General features: G+C 36.3%; 1 protein-coding gene across 7 annotated transcripts; it reads right to left on the bottom strand.

The window, feature by feature from the left end:
• Window positions 1-1964: 1964 nt before the first annotated feature.
• Window positions 1965-26928, bottom strand: LOC131144435 (transcription factor bHLH162). 7 transcript variants are annotated; one of them, XM_058093088.1, is made up of 6 exons: window positions 26520-26928; window positions 19692-19726; window positions 4547-4680; window positions 2876-3005; window positions 2431-2766; window positions 1965-2226 (listed from the first exon to the last, which is right to left on the bottom strand). In XM_058093088.1, exons 4-6 carry the CDS (start codon window positions 2993-2995, stop codon window positions 2149-2151), a joined length of 534 nt encoding a protein of 177 aa, XP_057949071.1. In that variant the 5' UTR covers window positions 2996-3005; window positions 4547-4680; window positions 19692-19726; window positions 26520-26928; the 3' UTR covers window positions 1965-2148. The 7 variants fall into 7 exon arrangements, with proteins under 7 accessions (XP_057949071.1, XP_057949070.1, XP_057949069.1 ...); XM_058093087.1 differs by having other exon boundaries at window positions 26503-26928; XM_058093086.1 differs by lacking the exon at window positions 19692-19726 and adding an exon at window positions 12436-12480 and having other exon boundaries at window positions 26503-26530.

Below are 26928 nucleotides of genomic sequence, written 5' to 3' on the forward strand. Positions count from 1 at the left end.
ACTTTCTTTTCAACTCCTTGATTGTTCACATAATGAATAAAGCGAATTCCTTGATTGTTCAATTGAGTTTCCTCATGAACTAGCATACTGTGCAACTCATGCACATTCCATTTATCTTTCATGGTGTTATAGTTCATTTGAAAAGCTCTATACTCAGTCGGTAATGAGTTTAAAATGAACTGAACAAGGAAATTTTAATTCACATCCATTCCCAAAGTCTTAAGTTTTGTTGCAATATTTGTCATTTCAATAACATGCTCAGCATAGTACGTGAACCATCAAACTTCATGATGGTTAATGTACCCATTAATGTCCTAGTAAGAGACTTATCTGTTGTTTGAGAACGCTCTCCCACAAACTTTAAAAACTCTTTGCCTATTTCAGTTTTGGGAATAGTTGTCTTGATGTTATTTGCAACACTCATTTGCATAAACATCAAACTTAATATGTTTGATCTTTCCCAATTATTATAATAGATTATTTCTTCAACATTACTAGAATCAGTAATAGCAGCAGACTGATCATTTAAGAGTGTCAAATCAAGATTCAATACACTGAGGTGAAATTGAACTTGTTCACTCCAATCAACAAAATTCAACCTATTAAACGTTGGAATAGATGAAACATGCAAGTGTAATGATCCAGACACAGATACTGCAATAATTAAACACATACACTTAATGCTTGGAATGAAACATTCATAAATATATTAATGTTTCCCTTTGAGAGATAAACACTAATATAAAATGCTTTAAAATGATGCTAAATAAATACTTTGATAACATTATATGCACTCATTATAAGTATCTATTATCTTTGGATAAATAGATAATAATACATAATAATATTACCAAATCATTATCCTTATATTATAAGAACAATTAATCGACCTTTGGGTAATTCTTGATGTCTTATAATAATTTTTTTAATATCATTCTAGCATCAAACATATAAGAACTTTACTTGATGTTTTAATCACTTTGGTGATTGAAATCAAAACACTTTATAACATCACAATGTTATTAGTAACATAAACATGTTGGCATAATGCTTGCAGATTCATGTTAGCATGCATTAACATATATATCCTATTGATTTTTACGGATCAAGTCATAAAAGTTATATAACTTTGTGTCACAAAATAAATAAATTTATACCTTCAGAAATAACATTTCTTTTAATTAAATAATTATAATCATATAACATAATAACATTAATATATATTTACTTTCACAACAAACGTTCTGCACTGTCAGACTTTATTATCCAAGGCATACCACATTTACATCGTTATACCTTAGAAAAACAGAAGGTTATTGTGCTTTAATTCATGAACTAAAATTAACGGAACATAAACCTTTAATCATAATCGAAAATCATGAGTTTAACAACTTGATGCTGATATCACATGTAAGTTTGAACATAAACATGATTTATCATGTAAGTTTAAACATAAACATTATTTATCATGTAAGTTTAAAGATAAAACATGATTTATACATTTTAATTTTAAGGACCTTCAAAACTCGTAATTTTACACAACAAACGTTAAAAGAAAATCATAACTTGATCCATAGCCTCTAAGCGTATATCCTTAGACTGTGTTTCTATCCTACAACCTTATGCTTTCTTATGCTCTTTCTTAATTTGATGGAAATCTTAACACAAGCTTTCTAGGTTGAGATAGGACCAACCCCAAACCTCCTTTATATATTAATCACTTCCATCAAGTGATTAATTAATATACATAATATATCATAATTATAGACTTCTCATATTCTGATATATCATTATTGTAAATTATGATAACATCATTATATTTAATATTAAAGGGCTGTCATATTACCTCAATAAATATGATCATAATTTAATTTTATTTGAGACAATTAATGTATTACACATGGTTCACTATTAATAACATGAATATATATATATAAATTTTATGTTGCAAAAGAAAACACAAATTGACTCTTAACTGGTCTTTTTTTTTTTTCCTGGATTGATAAATTAAGCATTTGGACTACATGATTGATAATATATATATATATACTGCAATAATTAAATTTTAACACGCTTTCTAGGCAAACAAATGTGCACAGAACTTAATTTCATTAAGAAGATAGTTGTTTGATCATACTTCAAGACTGGTTAATTCACATCATGCACCAACTTCTTAAGTCTCTCAGATATAAGAGCAGCGCCATAAGCTGATGAAGACTCTTCAACCTACCAAAAATAAATTAGTAAGTAAATAAATCCAAATGCTCTCAAAATCCCAAAACTATACATTAATTCTTAGCCACACATTTCATCAAATTGATTCCAGCAAATTCCTAAAGATGATGATCGACTGTAAAAGTAGAGTGATAAATTTGATTTCATTCTGTTTGATCCCATTTCACTTCTATGTTCCGAACGCATGGTTAGTACCTTGGAGTGTATGGTGTGGAAAACCGTCTCATGGATGACCGAAAAGCTGGCATTGACGATATCGGCGCCTCCTTCGTGAAGTATGCGGATCGTCTCGTTGAACATGAACTGATAATCCAACCCAGTGATCAAAACCACCTCAAGAGCAGGACCCGTCTCACGAATCTCGACTTGTGGCAATGATTTTGATCCTCCCACACTCTTCTCTTCGCTCGTACTCAGCTTGTGACCCCCAATCAAGCTTTCTCTCCTCTCCTTCATCCTCTCCAGCTTCGTCTGCAGCCTCTTTATGTAGCTCCTTGCCTCATCCAGCTGATCAGGCACTGAAGCTGCCTCCTGCAATTTATATTTCCCATTAAGAGAGAGAGAGAGAGAGAGAGAGAGAGAGAGAGAGAGAGAGAGAGAGAGAGAGAGAGAGAGAGAGAGAGAGAGAGAGAGAGAGAACCCTTAAGCCTTGATGGGGAACAAGAGAGCTGAGCTGGGAGTAAAGGGTTTTCATTTGATTTCTTCTGTTTCGCTCTATGGTCTTCCTGTCAGTTCTAGAGGAGCTAGGGTTGTTCTCCATGGGAGCACCTCTGCAGCAACTCAGCAGTATGAAAAACCATGCCCTTAAATTTAGAATTTCTATTCCAACAGATAAATTTAACTATGTTGTCGTTGCTGGAGCGGAGAGCTAGCTAGCTTAGCTTTTGTCAGAGTAGAAAGCCAAAGGTGAAAGCGCATAAATATAATAATGAGCTCGAGATGAATGATGGCGGAGAAAATTTAAAAGACGAGAGATCTGAGGAGTGGTAGGGGCCGCTGATGGGGACCCGCGTGGACCACTTGTTGACCGTTTGATTCTGATGAGGGTTTAAAACCCTACTGTATGAATTCCGGCTACAACAAACAAAACTTACAAATTAATGAAAGACATTTAATTCAGTATTTCATCATCATTTTTCACGCCCCATTTAAGTTGCTCCTGGTTCAGTAAAATCGTCTTTGACTGTTTCTGCAGGTTCGGATGAATGTGGAATTATTGCAATTTCAAATTGAAGGTATATGCATGCATCCAATGGATTAAATTGATTAAAATATTATTAATTTGGCCTGCATGCTTTTGAAAATTAAGTATTGTTTATATTTTTCCTTCTTGACCAGGATTATTTAATCATATGTGCAACGAAAAATGGGGATCAAATCCAATATGTTTCACGATCAATGTGTTGGTTTATTGATTGATGCATGTCATAAAAAAACAAGGCAATGAAATATAAGTTACTTTTATATATATATAAAAGTAAAATTAAGATGTACATAGCAACAAGTAAATGCAGATATATTCTTGATCCATTAAGAAAGTCGATTTTTATAATCTATAATTTCGTATGCAATTTAGTATAAAAAATAACAAGAAAGATTTATATATATATATATATATATATATAGATATGCATGCATGCATGTGTATATACATACATGTGTACATTTTAGCCATAAGAATTGAAGAACCAAATTCCCACTTCATAATGTTTTACATAAAATTGTTATCATATTATCAATTGTTATTATCAAACGTTTTCTCATAGTTTATACAAAGTATTATTTTTTTATTTTACGGGTCTTGCAATTTTACGTAACTATTGTGAATGAGATGTTATAAGAGTCATGTAGAGTTTCCTTGGACTCTAAACCAAACATGCATAGGACTTTCATGTTTTCTTTACATAATTTATCAATAAATTAAATTTATAAAATTCACTACTTAGAGGCCTCCCTCCGTCCTCCCCCAATACTTTACCAAAACAATCAAAATTCTATTCACGTAAAGAATATCTTCCTCTAAATTTTGACAAAATTAAAGGACTAATTGAATAAGTGTCCCCTCCCATTCAATTATACATTGTATACAGTAATACAGGATGAGGAAAAAGTGTAAGAGATAAGAGTATGTGACAAGAAATGACCTATATATATATATATATATATGTCACAAGAGTGGCCATGGATTTGAAAAGTAAAAAAACAAAAATAAAGTCCCTTAGTCATAAATTAATAAATTATTGATTCATACATACATGCATATATCATACGTATGTAGTAGGTGGCATGCTTAATGAAAGTCCAAACTAACCTGTTGAAATCAACATGCCCCGACGACCGACCAATTGGCGCCGCTAGCTGCGCTTGCGAGTTCGTATGTTAAACGTGGTTGACCACTTCTACCCCAGTCCTCCCCAGGGCTTCGTCTACCTTCCAAGAACTTCCCTGACGTTTACCATTTCAGATATTCTTAATAAGCTGCCACCTGCCAATCAATTTAAAAGAAGAAGACGAAGAAGAAGAAGAAGAAGAAGAAGAAGAAGAAAGTCCAGCAGCAAACTAGCTAGCCAGTTCCCATTTCAGTGTACTCCAATTTGCATTCACATCATAAATGGGTGTATGATGAATTTTGTCTTTTTTTTTTCTTTTCTTTTCTGTGATGTGTCTGATCTCTCCCTAAAGTGGCTTTGGGTTTTCATTGCCACATCTGAAATTACTTACCAAATGAGTGATTCTTCTTTCTTTTCTTTTCTTTTTGGGAAGTGAAATATTGGCATGGGCGCTGACTGTGTATTTTAGAGAGAGAGAGAGAGAGAGAGAGACGGGGGGAGATCTGGCAAGCGGGCCATCTCGCTTTGGGTGTGTGGTTTGGGAGAAGATGGGGTGGGGGAAGGGCAGGAGCCCTTTAATTGCTTTCAACTTTTCCCAAATCTCAGCTGTTCCCATATGTGCTGTGGTCCTGTAGTAGTGTATGAAAGCCTTGCAGTAGGGACAAATGGGCAATGGACAATCGTATAGGATACTTTTCTTTGTCTATTTCTTTCTTTCTCTTTTCACCCCTCCATCACTTTCCTTTGCAGGTTAGCTAGCTTATTTTTTGGTTTCATTTTAGATAAACCTTAATTTGTGGGCATTGTTTTTCCAGTCCCTTGCCAGAACTAGCTAAAAGCAGCAACAGCCTTAACCCTCTCATCTTAGCTATACCCATCATCCATGCGTCCTCATTTTTCTAGGGTACTCCAGATCTATGCAGTTCATGACTTTACTTTTTTCCTTTTCTGGATCTAGTTGACGTTCCTTAAGTTTACTTCTTTGTGATTGAATGGTTATTTATAGGTTCAAGTCTGAAGAAACAACCCAACTCTTTGCCTAAAAATAAGGGGAACACAACAGTCACTGTCCTCCCTACATAGTTCCAACTTCAAATAACAGAATAATAATAAAAGTATAATCGGCACCATCTTATTCCTTGCCATGACCGGCTAGAGCAGCAAGAGCCTTAACTCGATCTCATCCTAAGTCCAGCATCCCAGCATCGTCATCTTTTCTTGAATTAAATTTTGTTTTGGCCTTTTTTGTTTTTTTTATTTCGTGAATTCGAAGTATGACATTACGGTTGCATTAACATTTGGAATGTATCGAACGATGAAATGTCATTTAAGACCATTGAACATTATATATAATAATGTACGTGCATAAATGGTATCTAAGGAATTGAATATCTATAATTAAATATTGGGTCCTTAATTGTTTTGACATTTTTAGGTTTAAATTTAATTACAAGGTAGTGAAAATAATGTAAAAGATAAGAGATGAATTACAGGCGAATTCAACTTTAAAAAAATAAAAAATAAAAAAGAAATGTATATAGTAAAATGTTGGTGGTCTTATGTCCCTGCATATTTAATTAAAAGATTAGCTTTGGGGTCACCATGGTTAATTATATATGTTGGGCTCACACATTCCCATTCACTTACCTAACCTTTTCTGCATTTGGCCGGTGATGCCAAACATATAATTTTTTAGTTTTTCTTTAAGTTGTGCTGATCACAGAATATATATATATATATATATATCTATATGCACTGACGTAATAATGCTTACGTATATTTGTTACATCATATCACTAGGAAGGGTTATATAATTAATTAGTGACTTGACGTCATTTTAGTATGCAGTTTTTTGTGCCAGGACCATATATAATGAGCGATTAGCTTGTACATAGCTGAAAGGCCTTTGAGTTTCTGGCGAAAATTCTACCAATTGATCTAAGGGGAGTTTTGATTGATAGGTTGGAATATATATATATATATAGCTTAGTTATAAAACAAAAAAAAAATGGTACTACTTTTTATTTTTATTTTTTTTACTTTTAGTTTTTTATAAGAAAAACTGTAATTTTCAGATTTCAAATTTATTTGAAAAACAAACTTGTCAAATAATATATATATATATATATATATATATATATATATTTATATGTTATCTGAACTTCTCATGTGAATATTTAAAAAAAATTTAAAATATGATGATGTTTTGTGTGTAACTTTTTAAAATTTATTTTTATTAGTAAACAAACCCTCATTTTATTTTACATGCTGCATTTGATTAATACAATGTAATTAGGCCAGAATGGAGTTGATGTTGTACTTAATTTATGAGTTATTTGTAAAACAATCTAGTACATGATCAAAAAAGTCAAGTTTGGTAAGGATGTTTTGAGGTGAAAGGTTAGAAGGTTTGAAAACCACAACACTTCTAGAGTGGTGTGTTGTTTGTGGATGTGCAATGGAAGCATACAATCTCACACACGAATTAATCAACAAACAACCAATGCAATCACTCGATGATAAAATATACTAAAGAAGAAAACACTAGTAATGAGAAGAATGAAAACACAACTAAAAGACACAAGATTTACGTGGTTCAACAATTCGCTTACGTTCACGGGAGCAACAACTGTGGTTTTCACTATGTATAGTGTCAAGCTTACATTAGGGTTACAAATCATTGATTATATGCGAATCCTAAACGTACAAGAAGCTTAGATCCTATCTAAATCATCCTTGTAGCAATCCTCGGAGGAAAATCCTCCAATCTACCCAATCTACTGATCTCCCGATTTGAATTTCGTGAAGTTTGCCTTCAGAAACCGTCAACGGTTTAGAGCTGAGAAGTAATACTCTGCATTCTGATTGAAACCGTAGACGGTTATAGCCCAAACCATCGACGGTTTGCCCTATTCCTATAGCTTTCTCTCTTACTCTTGTTCCTCGCTTCACATAGCTTTCCTAGTGCACGTGTTTCCACTTAAACTATGAGCCACATCCCCAACAGTTTTTACCTTGGCAAATATTCACCACTTAGGAAATCTAAAAGCATAACTGCTGCTCCACTAGAGACAGTAGATTGGATCCATCTCTTGTCTAGCACTTGGAGATGTTGATAAAATCCAAGCAATGCTTGAACTTTTCCGTTGTGACTGGCTTCATTAGCATATCAGCCGCATTGTTAGACATATGAACCTTCTCAAGAAGAAGTTCTCCTGAAGCAATCAATTCCCTGACCCTATGATACCACACATCAATGTGCTTCATCCTCACATGGTACACCTGATTCTTCGCTAAGTAGATGACACTCTAACTATCACACTGTAGCTAAACCCCACCACGCTAGACACCCAACTCTCTGACCAATCCTGTAAGCCACAACACTTTCTTGGCAGCCTCAACCACTACCAGGTACTCCGACTCAGTAGTAGACAATGTTACGAGCAACTACACCATAGACCTCCAACAAATAGGTCCTTCTGCAAGGGTAAATACGTACCTTATGGTAGACCTCACGTCATCCAGGTCTTCCTTGTAGTCAACATCCATGTACCTAGTATTGATGGATCACTTTGCTGCCAATGTTGTACGTCAACCCAGATTCGAGAAGAACTTGCTCACCACGTTGACAACATGTGCCAGGTCTGGCCTCGTAGATACCATGGCATACATCAAACACCCCACTACGCTAGCATAGGGGACCTTCGACATATCACGTACCTCATTGTCTGTTCTTGGGCATTGGATGGTAGACAACCTAAAATGACTCACCAAAGGCGTGCTCACTAGCTTTGTATTAGTCATGCTAAACCTTTCCAACACCTTCTCCACATAGCCGCCTTGAGATAACCATAGTCTCCCTACAGCTCTACCCTTGCGAATCTTCATGCTAAGTATCCTCTAGGTGGCACCCAAGTGTTTAATGTCAAACTCTTTTCCCAACAAAGTCTTCAACCGATTTACCTCGGTTATGTATGTAGCGACAATCATCATATTGTCAATATATAACAACATAAATATGAGAGACCCATTTACAAGTTTCCTCACACAGATGCAGCAATCGTACTCTGATGTGTTCCTAAAATATATTATTTTAGGCCCCCATTTACCTATGCTTTTTTCTCATTTTCTTGGTAATTATCCCTTTTTGTCCTAGTTCGAAGTTACACGTGGTTTGTTCATGTTTTAGGAAATTGGAGCTTAAATTGAAGAATTAAGCAATGCAAGAAGCCAATGAAACAATTGGGAAGCACAAGGCTCGACCAGGTCTCCAAGGTCTTGTTCCATCCAAAGCAACATGACTCTGTTCGACTATGTGGTGCGACCAGGCAATTACAAGGGGCGACCAAGTCAGGAAAGGAAGACTCCAAAGTGCTGATTAATTGAAGAATCACATAATACCTCGACCAAGGAGCGACCAAAATATCCTGAAGGTGCGACCAGGTCGAGGAAGCCAACAAATGAACAAGAAGATTTCCCAGATAGCTCGACCATGCCACGACCAGGAGAAGTCCAAGGTTCGACTAGGTCAACTATGTTCAAGTTTAGAAACTGCTGCGCGATATTTTAGGAGAAACTTTCCTAATTTGAATCCTATCGCTTCCCTTTTGGGTATAAAATCAAACTTTGAATAGGTGATTAGGGTTCCCTTTTGGCTCCTACTTGGTTAGTGACTGACCTTGAGTGCCGATTGGAGCCATTTAGATTAGTTTTCAATTCCTTGCTCTGTTCAATTTCAAGTTGTAATCTGCAATTGTGGTTATCTTTTGGTGCTTCTAAGGCCCAATGACAAGCCTCAAGTATGATTGGTGCCATTTAGATTAGGTTAGATTGGTTCTTTGTTGGTATTTCAAAGGTTTCGTGACAAACCTTAAACCTGATTGGTGCCAAGTAGAGTAGATTTCAATACCTTGTCAATTTACATTGCTTTGTGTAATTTCAATTCAATTTCAATAAAAGTATGCTTTCAATTCCATCTTTCAATACCTTATCTTAATTTCAAGCAACGTGAGTAGCTAAATCTTTAGTTCTCAGGTTATGAATCCACCCTAGCATTTAGTGAGCAATACCTAGGCTCAGTCAATTATCCATATTAGGGTTTCCCAAAGTAAGTCATTCACTCAATGGCATAGGGTAGCTGGGTCGCACCAATCATCCATAGCACGATTAGAAGACGGGGTATACCTTATCCAGCGAACTTGAAGCCTTTGTTGGTGTAATCCGCTCAAGTGGCATAAGGTAGCCGAGGCGCGCCAATCGTCCGAAGCATGACTGGGAACTGGGGTATACTCTATCCAGGAATGTGCGTATATGCTGGACACCCAGACACTCTCAATTCGGAGTAGTTTACCTCATTACCTGTCCACACCTCCTCAACCACTTTCCATCTATGATGCCCTTGGTGATCTGTTTTCCAAGAAAAAAAGTCATAGTAACCGCCTCGGCCTAGAAATTCATCACGAGCCTAGCATGCAACCTTAGGCACCAAGCCCTTTCAATTAGGGTTTGGTTCATTCTCTCCACTACACCATTTTTCTACGGTGTCCGGTGTACTGTGTTCAACATGACCTGACAATGGCATTCCCTTAAAGACTACACTCTTAATGTATAAATAAAGTTAAATGAATAAGTATGCAATCAAATAATGCAATCTCATTAAGGATACAAATATAATGCTTAAAATTGTCTATTTACCTGGTTTTTATGCTTGTTTAATAAGAAGCGGCTTTACTAGTATTCTGATGTCGTGTAATCTTGATGTTAACTTAGAGAATCAAATCAACGTGCAAACACCTCTGATTTTTTAGTTTTCCTTTATTTTTCATTTTCATCCCAGACTTGTTCTTTTTTTTTCTTTTTTTTTTTATGCCCCAAAACTGATACTGCCCATCTGTTGCACCCACTTCTGCACTATTTCACTATAAATTTGACGCCAACTTCCAATAGTACCTTCTTAATTGATTTGTGTTCCATAGCCCATTCCAGCCTTTCCATCCTAAATTATAATCAGTTTCTTATCAGGTATTTTGATAAGTATTTCAATTTCAGGGTGGACTTTAAAATACGGGACAAAACGTAGGCTAAGGATATAGGTTTCTAGAATAACAGGGAAGCTAAGGCTCAAAACCCCTCCTCAAAATGACATTTATGCCCCTAGTGGTGCAAAACGTTGGCCGAACTTGTTCCTAAAATAAGCTGCTTACATACCTTATTAGGAACAGGTCATAACGTTGTTCAAACTCTAATGAGATTGACAATTCATTTAAGGTACTAGCACATACCAATCAGGTCAGGACTTTCATTTTGGACCGTAATGTAGGTTGGGGGCATGGGCTAAAGAAGAAAAAGATTTAATAAGGCTCAAAGTCATGAATTTTGTCTGGGTAGCATTTGTCAATGATCACCTATGAAGTATGCCCTTGATTTTTTTCCCTGTAGAGACCTGAAAAATTTATAGTAATTAAATAATAAGAAAAGGGAAATTTCACAAAAGGGACAGGGTCGCGTTTGCCAATGAATCGTCTTCCTGGGCTCGTCGGCGTGGACGCATGTCTTGTCGACGAGAATTTACCAAGAGGTTGTTTTTAGGGCCTGAATTTCGTCGACAAGGGCATCGTCTTCGTCGACAAGGCCACGTGGCCAGCCACCTATAAATATGCTAAAAACGGGTTTTCAACAAAAAATTTCTCTCTTTTTCTCTCTCTCTCTCTCTCTAGAAAACGGGTTTCTCTCACTTCTCTCTAGATTTCTAGCTCCGATTCTCCCCGGTTTGACGATCAAAAGTTACCACGGTGATCCTAGGGAGATTCTCTACAACCTAACTGGAGTGGAAATTCAATTTGAGCAGTTTGGGAACCATCCTAAAATTTGGGTTAGTGGATTTATAGGTATTTTCAATATTGCCAGTATTATTTGGGGGCCATATTTTGTATTCTATGAGAATATACTGGTGTTTTATTGAATAAATTTGGAGTGTCATATTTTCAGGATTAGGATGTTTTGGGTCCCTATAGTCATGGGTTAAGGATCCCAACAAGTATATGTTTGGGAGTCTAGGTAAATTATAGTTCAAGAAATTATGAATAAACAATTTGAGGAAATATGGGTGTATTGATTTACTAGAGAATTTGTATATGTAAATGCAGGATTTTGGGGTTGGTACACTGAGGGTGCGAGAGTTGAGTGGAGGTTAGCCTCTCAGTCAGATAAGTAAGGGAAATATGCTATGTTAGAAATTTTAGAAAGTTTACCATAAGTATATATTAGTTTATTATTCAGTTTTTCCAAAATATTATAATTATATTAGGAGATGCAAATTTTAGAGCATGGGAATTTAATTACTTAATTGTGTGGCATGAGTTCATAACAGTTTAGTATAATAATTATACAGTTTTACAAATATCATGTTTGAAAATATATTAGCAGAAAATATCAATATGTTGTTTTCAGAAAATATGATTTATAGTTTTTTTAGAATGTCATGACTTCAGAACTATAACACTCAATTATTCAGTTATTCAGTTAGATATTCAGATTATGCAGATCAGTTTAAAAATGTTATGGTTATTTCAAAATCATGGTAAAAATAGTAAGATAATTATAAGTATTAGTACTAAATAGTATCAGACCCTGATGAATTATTCAGTCAGATTCAGACAGCAGAGCACGGTACCATTGCTATTTCAGATCAGAGTGCAACCACATATCTCAAGTAGTGTGTGGGTTATCGTCTACCATGCCTGAAGAGATTGCAGTCTCCCTAGAGGTTTGGGTTGAGGTGGTTGGTTTGACGAGGTAGAGACTAGTTATCATGTCTGGAGAGATTGCAGTAGGTCGGATTGATGATTGGTAGAGTTTCAAATTAACATACCTAGTAGGCCAACAGTGTTAAGTCCCGCCTATGAGCCGCACAACCCTGTCATGAGGTATTAAATCATGACATTCAGTTCCCGGGATATTATCACAGTTATTTCTATATACACAAATTTATAGTATAGCAACAGATTTATTATATTACTAGAATTATGTGTAACTAGAAAACTCAGATGCACATTTGTATTTTAAACTGTGATAAATGTAAGTTGTATAGTATATTATTCTATCAGTTTTACGGTTTCAGTAAAATATTAGTAAATTATTTGTGTAACTCACTTACCACACACTAGTAATAGCATGTTTCCTTTTACTGAGCGTTGTCTCACCCTGATGAATTTAATATTTTTTAGGTGAATCAGTTGGAAGAGTAGAGCAGGTTCGCAGATAGACAGATAGAGGAATCAATTGCATTGCGCTGTCTTTAGGGTAAGGGTATTCAGGGGATAGTATTTTGAGTAGTTGATATTGGGGTGACAAGTAAATGAGTATGTACGGTGTGGAGACACTAGACTCTGATATTGTAGATATGGGTGTATGACTTTATGTTTTCCGCTGTGTAGGTGTGTCTTTTGTGTGTACAAGGATTTCTCAGTGGCCTTCTAGGCTGTAGAAATGTGGTAATGTCACATGGGAGTTGGAGTAATTTTTATTAATTGTATTAAGGAAAAAAATGGCAAGGAAAGCAGGTTGTTACAATTTGGTTTCAGAGCCTATGTTGCTAGGTTTTGTAGATTTTAGAGTACAACAAAAACAATACCAGAATATAGGAAAAAGATTTGAGGTTTTGTTCTGTGATCTGGGTACAGGATTTTTGTGGTGGTTTCGGTGTCTTTCCTGGGGTGACGATTTCAAGAAAGTTATAGTAAACTATTGACGAGTCATGTGTCTAGGTTGCATGATTGGATTTTGAGTTAGGACTAGGGAGTGTAGTTAATAGTAAATATGAGATTTCAATAAGATGAAATAAATTAGATCTATATGGGAGATAGGGTCCTTATGTTCTTCATCTTTTTAGGATGGACCCAAGGAGCAGTGGTACAAATGTTGGGGGTGATGGATCAAGAACTTCTGGTATGGGGTAGAGATTCTGATGCAGTACTGCATAGTATAACCCAATAGGTGATGGCTGAGATGGCTAGGAGCTCGGAGGAGCATGACTGCACGATCGAGCAGTTTACGAGAATGAAGCCCCCATCCTTTGTTGGAGGAGTTGACTCGATTATGGTTGAAAATTAGGGTTAAGAAATTGAGGAGATATTGGCGGTGCTTTCATATACATACAAACATAAGGTGTCATTTGCATCGTTTAAATTGATAGGGGAGGCAAAACGCTGGTGGAGATCGGTAAAGCTGATTGAGGAGCAGAGGTCTGATCCCGTACCAGTGATGTGGAGTCGGTTCAAGGGGTTGTTCTTCAAGCGAATTTCCCTACTATCGTTGGGAGTGTGAAGGTTATAGAATTCCTGCATTTAGCTCAGGGGTAGATGACAGTATCATAGTATGCAATATGATTTATTGAGTTGTCTCGATTTGCCTTACACTTGGCACCATACGAGGAGAAGAAAGTAAAGAAATTTGAGGAAGGTCTGAGGCAGAATTTGGTTGAGCAGGTCATCGATTTTAGGGCTCAGACATTCACGGAGGTGGTGGATAGAGCTGCTATTATCGAGAGTGGCATGTAAAGGGTGTCGCAGCTTAGAGTCAGAGGAAGATGCCCACGCCTCAGGATTTCCAGGTGGGTTCTAGCCGAGGGCCATGGAGGGGAGACCGATATAGAGGAAGTCAGGGACGGATGATGGGGGCACAGTGGTCCTCATGGTGGACAAACTATTCCTATTTGTCTCAGCTATAGCCGAAGGCATCTAGGTGAACGTAGGATGGGAGAGAACGTTTGCTATCGTTGTGGCAGACTCGGGCACAGGTTTTGGTCATGTCAGGGATCGCCGACTCAGGCATTAGCTCCCAGACCATTTCGGGGTGGTTATCAGACGCCTTATGGAGGCTAGCAAAGGAACACTGCACTGGAGAGGGTCTATGCGTTGATGTCATGTGACCCCGAGGCAGCTGGAGGCATAGTTACAGGTACCTTTACCGCTTTTTCGTATAAAGCTTTTTTTTTTTTTTACACAAGTGCCACCCATTCTTTTATTTCGTCGGGGTATGCTAAATTGACTGGGTATGAGGCACGATTGTTAGATGTCGAGTTAGCTGTAGCTACGCCGACTAGATTAGTGGTGAGGTGTAGGAAGGTACTTAGGGATTTTTCAGTCGCCATTCGGGGAAAAGTATTGCTAGCTGATCTTGTGATATTAGACATGCAGGGGTTTGATGTAATATTGGGTATGAATTGGTTGGTAGCTAATCATGCCAGTATTGATTGTCATTTGGAAGAAGTGATTTTTAGACCTCTTGGTGAGCAAGAATATAAATTTATTGGTTCACGTGTGCGCGCTTCGCCACAGCTTGTGTCAGCTATTTAGGTGAGGAAACTGATTCAAGATGGTTGCTAGGTATTTGTTGCCTACATAAAAGAATTACCAAAAGAAGAACTAAAACAAGTCGATATTTCTGTGGTCAGAGAATTTTTAGACGTTTTTCCAAAAGAATTACCTGGCTTACCACCAGACCGTGAAGTTGAATTCACCATGGATCTTCTACCGAGGTTGGCACCGATATCTAAAGCACCTTATCAAATGGCTCCAGCCAAGTTAAAGGAACTGAAATATCAATTGCAAGAATTGTTTGATAAAGGATTTATCAGGCCCAGTGTGTTGCCCTGGGGAGCACCAATTCTATTCGTGAAGAAGAAAGATGGGACCATGAGGATGTGCATAGATTATAAGGAAATAAATAAACTAACAGTCAAGAATAAATATCCTCTTCCTAGGATCGACAATTTGTTTGATCAGCTCCAAGGGACCTAGGTCTATTCTAAAATTAACCTTCAGTCGGGTTACCATCAGGTGAAAGTTAGGGCAGAAGAAATTTCAAAGATGACATTCCAAACTAGATATTGGGCATTACGAGTTTCTAGTGATGCCATTTGGGTTGACTAACACACCAGCAGTATTTATGGATTTAATTAATCGGGTGTTCCATCAGTACTTGGATAGTTTGTCATGGTATTCTTTGACAATATACTAGTCTACTCGAGGAGTTTTGAGAAGCACGAGTATCATTTGAGGTTGGTGTTGCAGATATTAAGAGAAAGGAAGTTGTATGCAAAATTCAAGAAATATGAATTTTGGCTGAGGTAGGTTTCTTTTCTCGGTCATGTGATCTCTGGGGCTAGCATATCAGTTGACCTAAGTAAGATAGAGGTAGTGGTGAGTTGGGTGAGACCAAGGAATGTCCAAGAGGTTAGAAGTTTTCTGGGTTTGGCAGGCTACTACCGACGCTTTGTTGACAGTTTCTCCAGATTATCGGGTCTGTTGATGCGACTCATGAGGAAAATATGAGGTTTGAATGGACCGATGACTGTGAAAAGAGCTTTTAGGAATTGAAGCAGTGGTTGGTCACCACCCCAGTGTTAGCTATTACATCAGGAGAGGACGAGTTCGTGATATACAGTGATGCGTCCCTAAAAGGACTTGGGTGCATATTGATGCAGCATGGCAGGGTTATCGCATATGCTTCTAGGCAATTTAAAGAATATGAGAAAAACTATCATGTACATAATTTGGAACTAGCTGCAGTGGTGTACACTCTCAAAATTTGAAGACATTATCTGTATGGAGGGAAATGTGAAATCTTTACGGACCACAAAAGTTTAAAATATTTCTTCACTCAGAAAGAGCTAAATATGAGGCAAAGAAGATGACGGAAACTTATTAAAGATTATGACTGCACTATTGGCTACCATTTAAGGAAAGCAAACGTAGTGGTTGATGCATTGAGCCGAAAGTCAGTAGGAGTAGTATTATCAGCAGTAGAGATTCAGAACTCTATTCTGATGGATTTGGAGAGATTAGGCATGGAGCTGATAGAGGATGATCACTAGTCATTCATTGGTAACCTAGTGATTCAGCCTACGTTGTAAGAAAGGATTAAAGCTAACCAGAATTAAGAGTTAGCGAAGCTGATAAAAAAAGTGCAAGACGGACAGGAGGAGGATTTCAGCATATCAGATGATGGAGCCCTGTGGTTCCGTACTAGACTATGTGTTCCTGCAGATGCCGAGATCAGGAAAACTATATTGCAAGAAGCTCACAGATCCCTATACATCGTATATCCAGGTAGTACTAAAATGCTTTGGGATCTACGAAAATCCTTTTGGTGGAGCAAAATGAAGAAGGATATCGCTGAATTTGTAAAGCAATGCTTGACGTGCCAGTAGATAAAGGCTGAGCACTAGAGACCTGTAGGGCAGTTACAACCACTTTTCAATCCAGAGTGGAAATGAGATCACATCTCTATGGATTTTGTTACTAAGCTATCACTAGTGTGACAGGGGTTGAATGCTATTTGGGTGATCGTTGATCATCTGACGAAGACCGCTCACTTCATCCCTATTAAAGTCAGTTATTCCATGGACAGACTGGAAAAAATATATGTTCAGGAAATATTTCGTGCCCATGGTGTACTGGTATCCATAGTCTCAAACCGAGATCCCCAATTTACTTTCCAATTTTGGAAAAGTTTTCAAGAGGCTATAAGAACACAGTTAGCATTCAACACTGCTTTTCACTTACGTATGGATGGTCATACTGAGAGGATGATTTAGATATTAGAGGATATGCTTCGTGCATACGTGCTGGATTTTGGGGGTAGCTAGACCTAGTTTATGCCATTGGTTGAGTTTTCTTACAATAATAGCTATCAGGCTAGCATAGGCATGACACCTTACGAGGCATTTTATGGTAGGAGGTTTCGTTCTCTTCTTTTCTAGGATGAAGTAGGTGAGAGGCGAGTTTTGGGTCTAGAGATGGTGCAGTAGGCGTATGATAAAGTCCGACTAATTAAAGAAAGAATCAGTACAGCTCAGAGTCGGCATAAGAGCTACATAAACACTCTTCGCCAAGAGTTAGAATTTGATGTGGGGGATCGGGTATTCTTAAGGGTAGCTCCTCTGAGAGGGGTTATAAGGTTTGGGAAGAAGGGCAAGCTGAACCTTAGGTATATTGGTCCTTTTGAGATACTTGAGAAAATGAGGTCAATTGCCTACAAGCTAGTTCTGCCACCAGCTTTGTCTAGAATACAAGACATATTCCATGTTGTCATGCTAAGGAAATATGTCTCAGATCCGTCCCACATAATCAGTTATGCAGAAATAGAGCTTAGAGATTCACTAGCCTATGAGGAAGTACCAATACAGATCTTAGACCAAAAGACATAAGAATTGCGCACCAAGGAAATTCAGCTAGTGAAAGTTTTGTGGAGAAACCATGCTATAGAAGAAGCTTCGTGGGAGCTTGAGGAAAAAATTAGACAAAAGTATCTACACTTTTTAATGAATTATAGTATTAGTCAGTGTTGTTTAGATAAAGACAAAGTTTGTTTAGTATAGAGTGATACATATATGGTTGTATTTTAGATTATAGGATAGGTAATGTTTTGGTTTTAGAAGAATTTTCTTTTATGAGTATATTTGTAATGTCCCAGGACCTTGAATGTAACCACGGTATTCCTCCGCCACAAGTGAGGGTAATTAATAAAATAAGTAGTCAATTTTCTTCAGAGAGTGGTGTATGGTACAAATAGTAAGTTTCGAGGACGAAGTTTTATAAGGAGGGGAGAATGTAGAGACCTGGAGAATTTATAGTCATTAAATAATAAGAAAAGGAAAGAAAAGGGAAATTTCAAAAAAGGGATAAGGTCTCATCGACAAACGCGAAGCATTCGTCGACGAATCGTCTTCTTGGGCTCATCGATATGGACACGCGTGTCTCGTCGACAAGAATTTACCAAGAGGCTGTTTTCAGGGCCTAAATTTCATCCATGAGGGCACCGTATTTATCAACAAACTGCCTTCATGGACTCGTCGATGAGGCAACGTGGCTCGTCGACGAGGCCATGTGGCCAACCACCAATAAATATGCAAAAAACGGGTTTTCAATGAAAAATTTCTCTCTCTCTCTCTCTCTCTCTCTCTCTCATTTTCTCTCTCTAGAAAATGAGTTTCTCTTTAGATTTCTAACTTCGATTCTCCCTAGTTCGATGATCAGAAGCTACCACGGTGATCCTGGGGCGATTCTCTACAACCTAATTGGAGCGGAAATTCAATTTGAGCAGTTTGGGAACCATCCTAAAATTTGGTTAATTGGATTTTTAGGTATTTTCAGTATTACCAGTATTATTTGGGGGCCAAATTTTGTATTCTATAAGAATATACTAGTGTTTTTTTTTTTAATAAATTTGGGGTGTTATATTTTGAGGAATAGGATGTTTTGGGTCCCTATAGTCATGGGTTGAGGACCCCAACAAGTATATGTTCGGGTGCCCAGGTAAATTATAGTTCAAGAAATTATGAATAGGCAATTTCAGGAAATATGGGTGTATTGATTTACTAGAGAATTTGTATATGTAAATTCAGGTTTTTGGGGTTGGTACACCGAGGGTGCAAGAGTTGAGTGGAGGCCAGCATCCTAGTCAGATAAGTAAGGGAAATATGCTATGCTAGAAATTTTAGAAAGTTTACCAGAAGTATAAATTAGTTTATTATTCAATTTTTCTAGAATATTATTATTATATTAGGAGATGCATATTTTAGAGCATGGGAATTTAATTACTTAATCATGTGGCACGAGTTCAAAACAGTTTAGTATAGTATTTATACAATTTTACAAATATCATGTTTTACAATATATTAACAAAAAATATCAATATGACGTTTTCAGAAAATATGATTTATAGTATTTTTCAAAATGTTATGACTTCAGAATCATAACACTCAGTTGTTTAGTTATTCAGTCAGATATTCAAATTATGCAGGTCAGTTTAAAAATGTTATGGTTATTTCAAAATTATGATAAAAATAGTAAGATAATTATAAGTAGTATTAAATAGTATCAGACCTTGATGAATTATTCAGTTAGATTCAGACAGTAGAGCACGATACCATATTTCAAATCAGAGTGCAACCACATATCTCAGGTAGTGTGTGGGTTACGATTTACCGTGCCTGGAGAGATTGCAGTCTCCCCAGAGGTCTGCGTTGAGGTGGCCTATTTGACGAGGTAGAGACTAGTTATCGTGCCTGGAGAGATTGTAGTAGGCCAAATTGATGATTGGTAGAATTTCAGATTGACTTACCTGGTGGGCCAATCAGTGTTAAGTCCCGCCTAGAGCTGCACAACCCCATCATGAAAGGTTAAATCATGACATTTAGTTCCTAGGGTATTATCACAGTTATTTCTATATACACAGATTTACAATATAGCAGTAGATTTATTATATTAGTAGAATTATGTGTGACTAGAAAACTCAGATGCACAATTGTATTTTAAACTGTGATAAATGTAAGTTGTACAATATATTATTCTATCAGTTTTACGGTTTTAGTAAAATATTAGTAAATTATTTGTGTAACTCATTTGGCACACACTAGTAATAGCATGTTTCCTCCTACCGAGCGCTGTCTCACCTGAGTGAATTTAATATTTTTCAGGTCAACCAGTTGGGCGAGTAGAGCAGACTCGTAGATAGACAGATAGAGGAATCAATTGCACTGCATTGTCTTTAGGGTAAGGGTATTTAGGTGATAGTATTTTGAGTAGTTGATACTGGGGTGACAAGTAAATAAGTATGTACGGTGTGGAGACACTAGACTCTGGTATTGTAGATATGAGTGTATGACTTTATGTTTTCCACTGTGTAGGTATGTCTTTTGTGTGTACAAGGATTCCTCAGTGGCCTTTTCGGCTGTAGAAATATGGTAACGTCACATGGGAGTTGGAGTAATTTTTATTAATTGTATTAAGGAAAAAAATGGCAAGGAAAGCAGGTCGTTACAATTATTATTATTATTATTATTATTATTATTATTATTATTATTATTATTATTATTATTATTATTATTATTTTGTATTTCCCATTCTTTTGCTATATCTTTTGCTTTTCTTTTTATGAAGGAACGGTTCCTCTTTATTTGGGATTCACTTGGGGCTCTATGTTAATCTTCTTGAAATTGCCTCAATGTTTTTTGGGGGGAGGGGGTGATCATTTGATGGTGTATTCAAGGAATAAATTTTTCAGGTTCAACAAGGCTAGCAAAGGATTTCTTATTTGATTTTCTTTTGAGTAGCAGAAAGATGGTTTGTTATTTTTTTGGTGATAATCATTGCCTCAAATGAATTGTTAGGCACTAGGGGACCAAAACTCAGGTTAAATTTTTAGTAAAGTGAATTTAAGAAAAATATTTGGTTTAAAAAATTAAGGCTCAATTCAGGATCCAAGTGGTAAGTCAATGCATTGTTTGGTTCTTTTAGGAATACTAGCCGATCAAAGATGGTCACCCCTCATTTGATCAGAGCATAATCATTTCACCCATAATATACTAGCCACAATTTAGAATAGAAAGTCAATGAACCTTACTCATTAATCTCATGAAACACATGTCACCAAGCGAAATATGATAAAGTGTGAAATGTCATATTTATCTATATCAACTAACATCAATGCTTCTCCTAATAATACCCTTTATAATTTGAAATCCATTTCCTACAAGAATCCTTATGGATTGTTAACATCCTTTTCTAGACTAGTTTATCTCCTTAAAACTATCAAGGATCCACCGTTGAAGTGAGGTTCCTACTAAGCACTAGCCTTGAGGTTTCATTTTTTCCCCCCATTTTTTCAATTTTTTCATTTACATATTTTTTTATTTTATTATTGCCCCATCGAATGGATTCTCAAAATCAATTATTAGCTCCATGTCTTCCGTACTAGCAAAACCATTTCCTATATCCTTGCACAAAACACAAGCAAACCCAAACAAAATTTGGCAAAAAGTGACAGTCAAAGGATGATAAAATGATATGAGACTGAAATGCATTTTATTTCATTTAAATTCAAAATAATCTGAACAAAAATAATTTATAGGGTGTATTCCTCTTATTCATAAACTTCCCTATAATTTCATTGATTTCCTCATCACTGGGTACTCAAGCACATGTCACTGATTTAATCAAGTTTTCCAGTATTACTTTGGCTGGCTTTTAGGTTTCATCATATTTTGATAATGACAAACCAAGACGTCTAATTGTGCTACTAAGTATGTTTACAGGGATTAAGGTATTAAGCATAATAACATATGCAAATTTGAAAGTCATGAAGCACACAAGACGCTATGAACATGGAGCATATAAAGACCAAACTTGAAACTATAACTATGTTTATGGAGCTCATGAAGTCCAAACTTGAAGAATTTAATGAATCTATTTCATTATTTTGCAAATAGGACTTATGTAAGTACACTTTCATTGATTATGTGAAGAAGCTCATAGGTGACCTTAGTTGGACCCTAGACACTCTATATTCCATTGAAAATCATTTTTAAGATGTGCAACAAAAATTTTTTCAAAGTGTTGAAAATCATTTTATAAATGTGCAAAAATTATTTCAAGTGTAAAAATCATTTTTGAAATAAAACTCCAAAACAAGATTTTCAAAATTCCCTTCATGTTTCTGCCACCGCATTGATAAGAAATTTTCTCCATCAATAACTTTTCATATTAAAAAGTGTTCAACACGAAAGTTGTGAGATTTTTTCTTAACTTTCTTTTAATACTAAGGACGTCCCATTTGGAGTTTTCTATAAAAAATTATGCCCAAAATAATGAAGGGTGTCCACAACAGAAAACCCAGAATCTCGAGAAACAACTAGTTTTCAAAATAAACAATTATTATCAACCCCCAACGGTCATAAAATGGCTAGTAGGCCATTTTGGCTATAAATAGAAGACTTTCAACTTGTTTTATCAAGGGAAGGAAAGATATATACATTCATTACAAACATCCAAAGTTTTGAGCCTCATTTGAAAAATCTTTTCAAGTACTTTGCAAACTCTTGTTTATCTTTCAGGTTCTCACCTTATAGGTTCTCCTTTGAGCTTCATTCATATTCATTTGAGAGTGTATTAGATTTGATATTTCATTGTACGCATTAGCTCTTGAGGGAGCACTCTTTGTACACAAAACCATTTGCATCTTCATTTACTTTCTTGGTTCAAGTTTGAATCATGCCAAGTAAGGGGATATTGCTTGGAGAGGTATCTTCGCCTACAAGGAGGGATTGTAAAGGCATCTCCGCCTATATGGAGGGATTGTAAAGGCCTCTCTGCCGAGTCAAGGAGGGAGGTGGCTCTGCCTATTGAAAGTGGATAGTGAAATCCTCAAGTGGTTTTCTTGAGGCAAGAACTTAGGCGAGTATAGCCAAACCTTATAAAATCTGGGTTTTATTCTCTCTTCCCTATACTCTTTTATTTCTGCACATTTACTTTTATACATTTTGGGATTGCCTGTACATACTTAGAACACGAGCATAAACTAAATTTATATTTTTTGTGAATATTCATTGGATTTGCATTAATTAGATTGCCGTTAAAATTGTTTTAGTTACCTAAATTTTTTAAATATCCAATTCACCCCCCTTTTGAGATTCACCATTTCTAACAACTTCAGTGTCAATTGATCCACTACCGAAGTTGGCAACCAGTCAACTCAACATGGAATTATGCTAAGTGAGCACCCTTTTCTTTTTGGCATTACTTCCTCCATAAGGGTGACCTTGTATTTCTTGCACCTCCCCATTTTTATTTTTTTCCATTCCTTCCTTCATAGCTCCTTGTCTAATACTTGAGTTGCCCATCCTTCCCATCTTAAATGCCCCTTCAATTCTTTCTCCTATGATTACCAAATCTGCAAAATTCTGGGGAGTGCTTCTAATAAGAAGGCCAAAATATAGATCTTTGAGGGTGTTGACAAATAAAGAAATTGTTTCTTTATCCTTAACCAGAGGTAAGCATATTCTACCATTTCTCTCCATCAGTAAGCATATTCTTTAAATGATTCACTCATCTTCTTCTCCATATTCTGCAAAGTCAACCTATCGGGAGACATCAAAATCATATGTCTATACTGGGTAATAAAAGCATGAGCTAGATCCTTCTAGGTGCGGGTCATTGTACGGTCTTGCTCTGGATATACTATCTCATGGCTGCCTCAGTCAAGCTATCCTAAAAACAATGAATTAACATCTTATCATTATCAAAATACGCAGTCATTTTTTGGCAATACATCTTCATGAGTAATTAGACACTTGGACCCACTACACATCTCAAAATCCAGGACTTTAAATTTCGGAGGTAGAATCACATTAGGCACTAAACATAGGTCAAATGCGTCCACTAATCCAAACATGTTTGTACCCTCCACAACTCGCAAGTGCTCTTCTAATACTTCTTACCTACGGTTCACCTCCAAGCTAGGGGTATGTTCTTTAATTGCTTCCTTAGCTATTCCTCTTTCTTCAATATCAGGAATTATGATTGGTGATGCTTATGTATTCCTAGTTGATTGGAACCCCGGGGCTAGTGTCGTTGGAACAAATGGATATAAGCTTGACCTAGAACCTGCATTTAACAGTTGTGATGAAGGATGTCCACTGACTGGTGTGAATCCTAGTGGAAATTAAATAAAGGATCCTCTTTAATTGTAGGCTATGGAGATTGCATAGCTTTCCCCCTTACTCATAGTTGTAAGCATCTTCATCAACTTATTCATTTTATGCTTAATCTCATGAACATACTGACTGATCTCCTCATGACTTTGCTTAAGTCCCCTAATGCAGTTTTCCATATGCTCTCCCATGATTTTGACCTTTTTGTCTAGTGTTATAAGGATAGAATGATATTGACTTGTTTTGATCAATGTTGGAACCCTATAATTCTGATCAAACTCAATTATATTTGTGACTTTACCACTCAGTCATAGTGATTTTGCAAGCAATTGGAATGTGAGCAATGACCCATTGGTAATGACTATGTATGTATGACCATGCATAAAATGCATGAATGCTTATGCAATACAATCTAAAACAACCACTTAATTTTCCAAAATTCTTAGAAATACCCTATCCCCTAATGAAAATGCCCAAACAAACCCAGCTTTTGATGTACCTTATGCAGTTTCAAAATCGAATTGTCCTCATTGACTTGTAGATACTCTTCCTCTGCTGGATCCTAAGAATTATCCTATTTTTTTAGCATTCAATTCAGCTCCTGACATATCTTTCCTCACTAAGAAATCTTTCATGCATCCCTATCTTTTCCTATAGTCATACTTTTTCTTTGAATCTCCATTCCTATATGAAACTGAGGCGAGACCTAGAAACTAAAAGTCCTATATGAAGAGTGGGAACTACCTTAGGACACGATGGTTGGAGATCTATGAGGATTAATTTGATTGATGCACCAACTTGATCAGATTGCCCCTCAATTCCTTCAATCCAACTGTGTTTCTAATGACTTGTTCATACTCCAAAATACTGTTGAATCTCTATTTATTCTTCATTGTTTACCACTATCCATGAAGTGATTTGGGGCTAATCTAGAATTTTGGCTAAGTAGCGTGTATGCCTAAAATGGATGCAGAATGTAGGAAATAACAAAAAGGAACTCAAAACTATAAAAAAGACTAGACTAAGTCATGTGAAGAAGGATGAAGCTCCTCTCTCCCAATCCCAAGTGAATTTATCACTTACAGGTTTTCTCCAAGGCTCTATCCTAAGGAAGGAAGCTAGAGTCAGATATGTGTGGTTCAAGCTTTATTCCTTATAAACAATAGGTTCCCAAAATGTCCCCTATCCTTACCTAGTGGGCTTAGACAAAGTACAAAATGAGCGAAATGGTTCCCGCGGCCCCCAAGACCTTGTCTTATAGGAGCTAATGGTACTACACCCCTATCTATTCATAAAAGGGTAAAGCCCAAGTATAAGGCTCATGAAAGTGTGTGTACTTAGATAGATTTAAAAGTCTATTCCCTAATCCCAACACATCATCACATCCTGCACATACTTATCAATTCATTCACAACATACATATAAGAGTTATATACACAAGTAAAATATTCACAAGTACACAACAATTATTCATATTTACAGGTAAAATTTCATGGAGTAATCAAAAGGACCATTAAATTCATATTTGTGATCATTTATAATTAATTAATGGATTGACACTCTAACTCCCTAGTGGAGTCGCCAAGCTGTCACAACATCTTGAAGAAGGGTCCAGAATGGTAAGGAATAATAATAATATAAGCTCAATAGAGTTGCCACTAACCTGTTATTTACCTAAGTACAGTTAGCTCACCTAATTACTACCCATTGATTGGTCTTTAGACTAATCTGAGGTCAAGGAACTAATAGTCTCGATCTGCATTTACTAGAATTGGCATCGAGAGTTTAGTTATGTAAAGGAAAGGTACTAGCACCCCTTGCACACCAGTTCTATGAACGGTACCTAATTAACTATAAATTATCCCTAAATTGAATCTAATGGTATTTAATTAACTCCTTAAAAAGTAAATAAATATTAAAAATTTAAAAGAAAATGAAAAATAAGGTGCAATTTAGGAATGAATTGGGCAAGGAACCTAGTTTTGGGCTACGGTTAAATTGAGCCAAACCCAGTTAGGCCCCTTGTATTTTGGGCTTAGACCTAGTTAAATGGGGCTTGGCCAATTGGGCTAAGCCCAATAGGCTCAAACTATTAAACATGCTTTTATTGCTTTTAGTTCAGTTGGGCCTTGGGTTAAAAGTCAATGGACCTAGGTCTGGATCTTGGGTCCTTGGATCAGTTGAATAGGATCTGGGTCAAGTTGACTCGGATCCGAGTTACTAGATCCAAACATGGGGTTGAGTCTAAGAATCCTAGTCTTGGGCATTTGGGTCTGGGTTTTCTAAATTCAGGTCAAATGCTCGAATTTTATTTGGACTATTTTGTGGTATTTTTCCAAATTGAACTGGTTTAAAATTGAATTTTGTTAACAAAAAATTTGTTCAAATTTAAGCATGAAATCATGTCTAGAATTGAATTGAATAGCACAAATTTAAGGAGCCAACCTCTTATGCTCTCCTACCTTCTTCTTTGCCCGAGCCCTTTAATTCCAAGCCTCTGCAGCAATTCAAACTCTTTAGTCCTCAATCATCTTCAATTTATTCAATCTCATCTACTTAGCTTTTCCCACACAATTCTTTTCTCAAAATTTTCGGTGATAAATTCCCCTTTTAACTATCTGAATTTCAGTTTCTATCTGTGTGTTCTTGTCTTTCTCTCAAATCCTCTGTTTATAGACCTATTTCTGAATCTTCATTTAAATTTGATTGACTAATCAAATTTAAATTAATCAATCAAACTTAAAACTACTTTGTTAATTAAGTTGATTAATTAATTTAAATTGTTCAATCAATCTTACGTAACTTATCAATTTTCAATTCTGATTTCCTAATTGAAATTCTATTGTATGTGTGTGCAGGGGTAAGCGTGGA

The sequence above is a fragment of the Malania oleifera genome, chromosome 12 (genome assembly GCF_029873635.1).
Source record: "Malania oleifera isolate guangnan ecotype guangnan chromosome 12, ASM2987363v1, whole genome shotgun sequence".
NCBI lineage: Eukaryota > Viridiplantae > Streptophyta > Magnoliopsida > Santalales > Ximeniaceae > Malania > Malania oleifera.

Bases quoted from the DNA above. Each gene is read 5' to 3' on its own strand.
- LOC131144435 (XM_058093082.1), bottom strand. From the start codon at position 2,995: ATGGAGAACAACCCTAGCTCCTCTAGAACTGACAGGAAGACCATAGAG. The intron at 2,767-2,875 runs GTTCTCTCTCTC...TATAAATTGCAG, and splicing joins TTCCCCATCAAGGCTTAAGG to GAGGCAGCTTCAGTGCCTGA.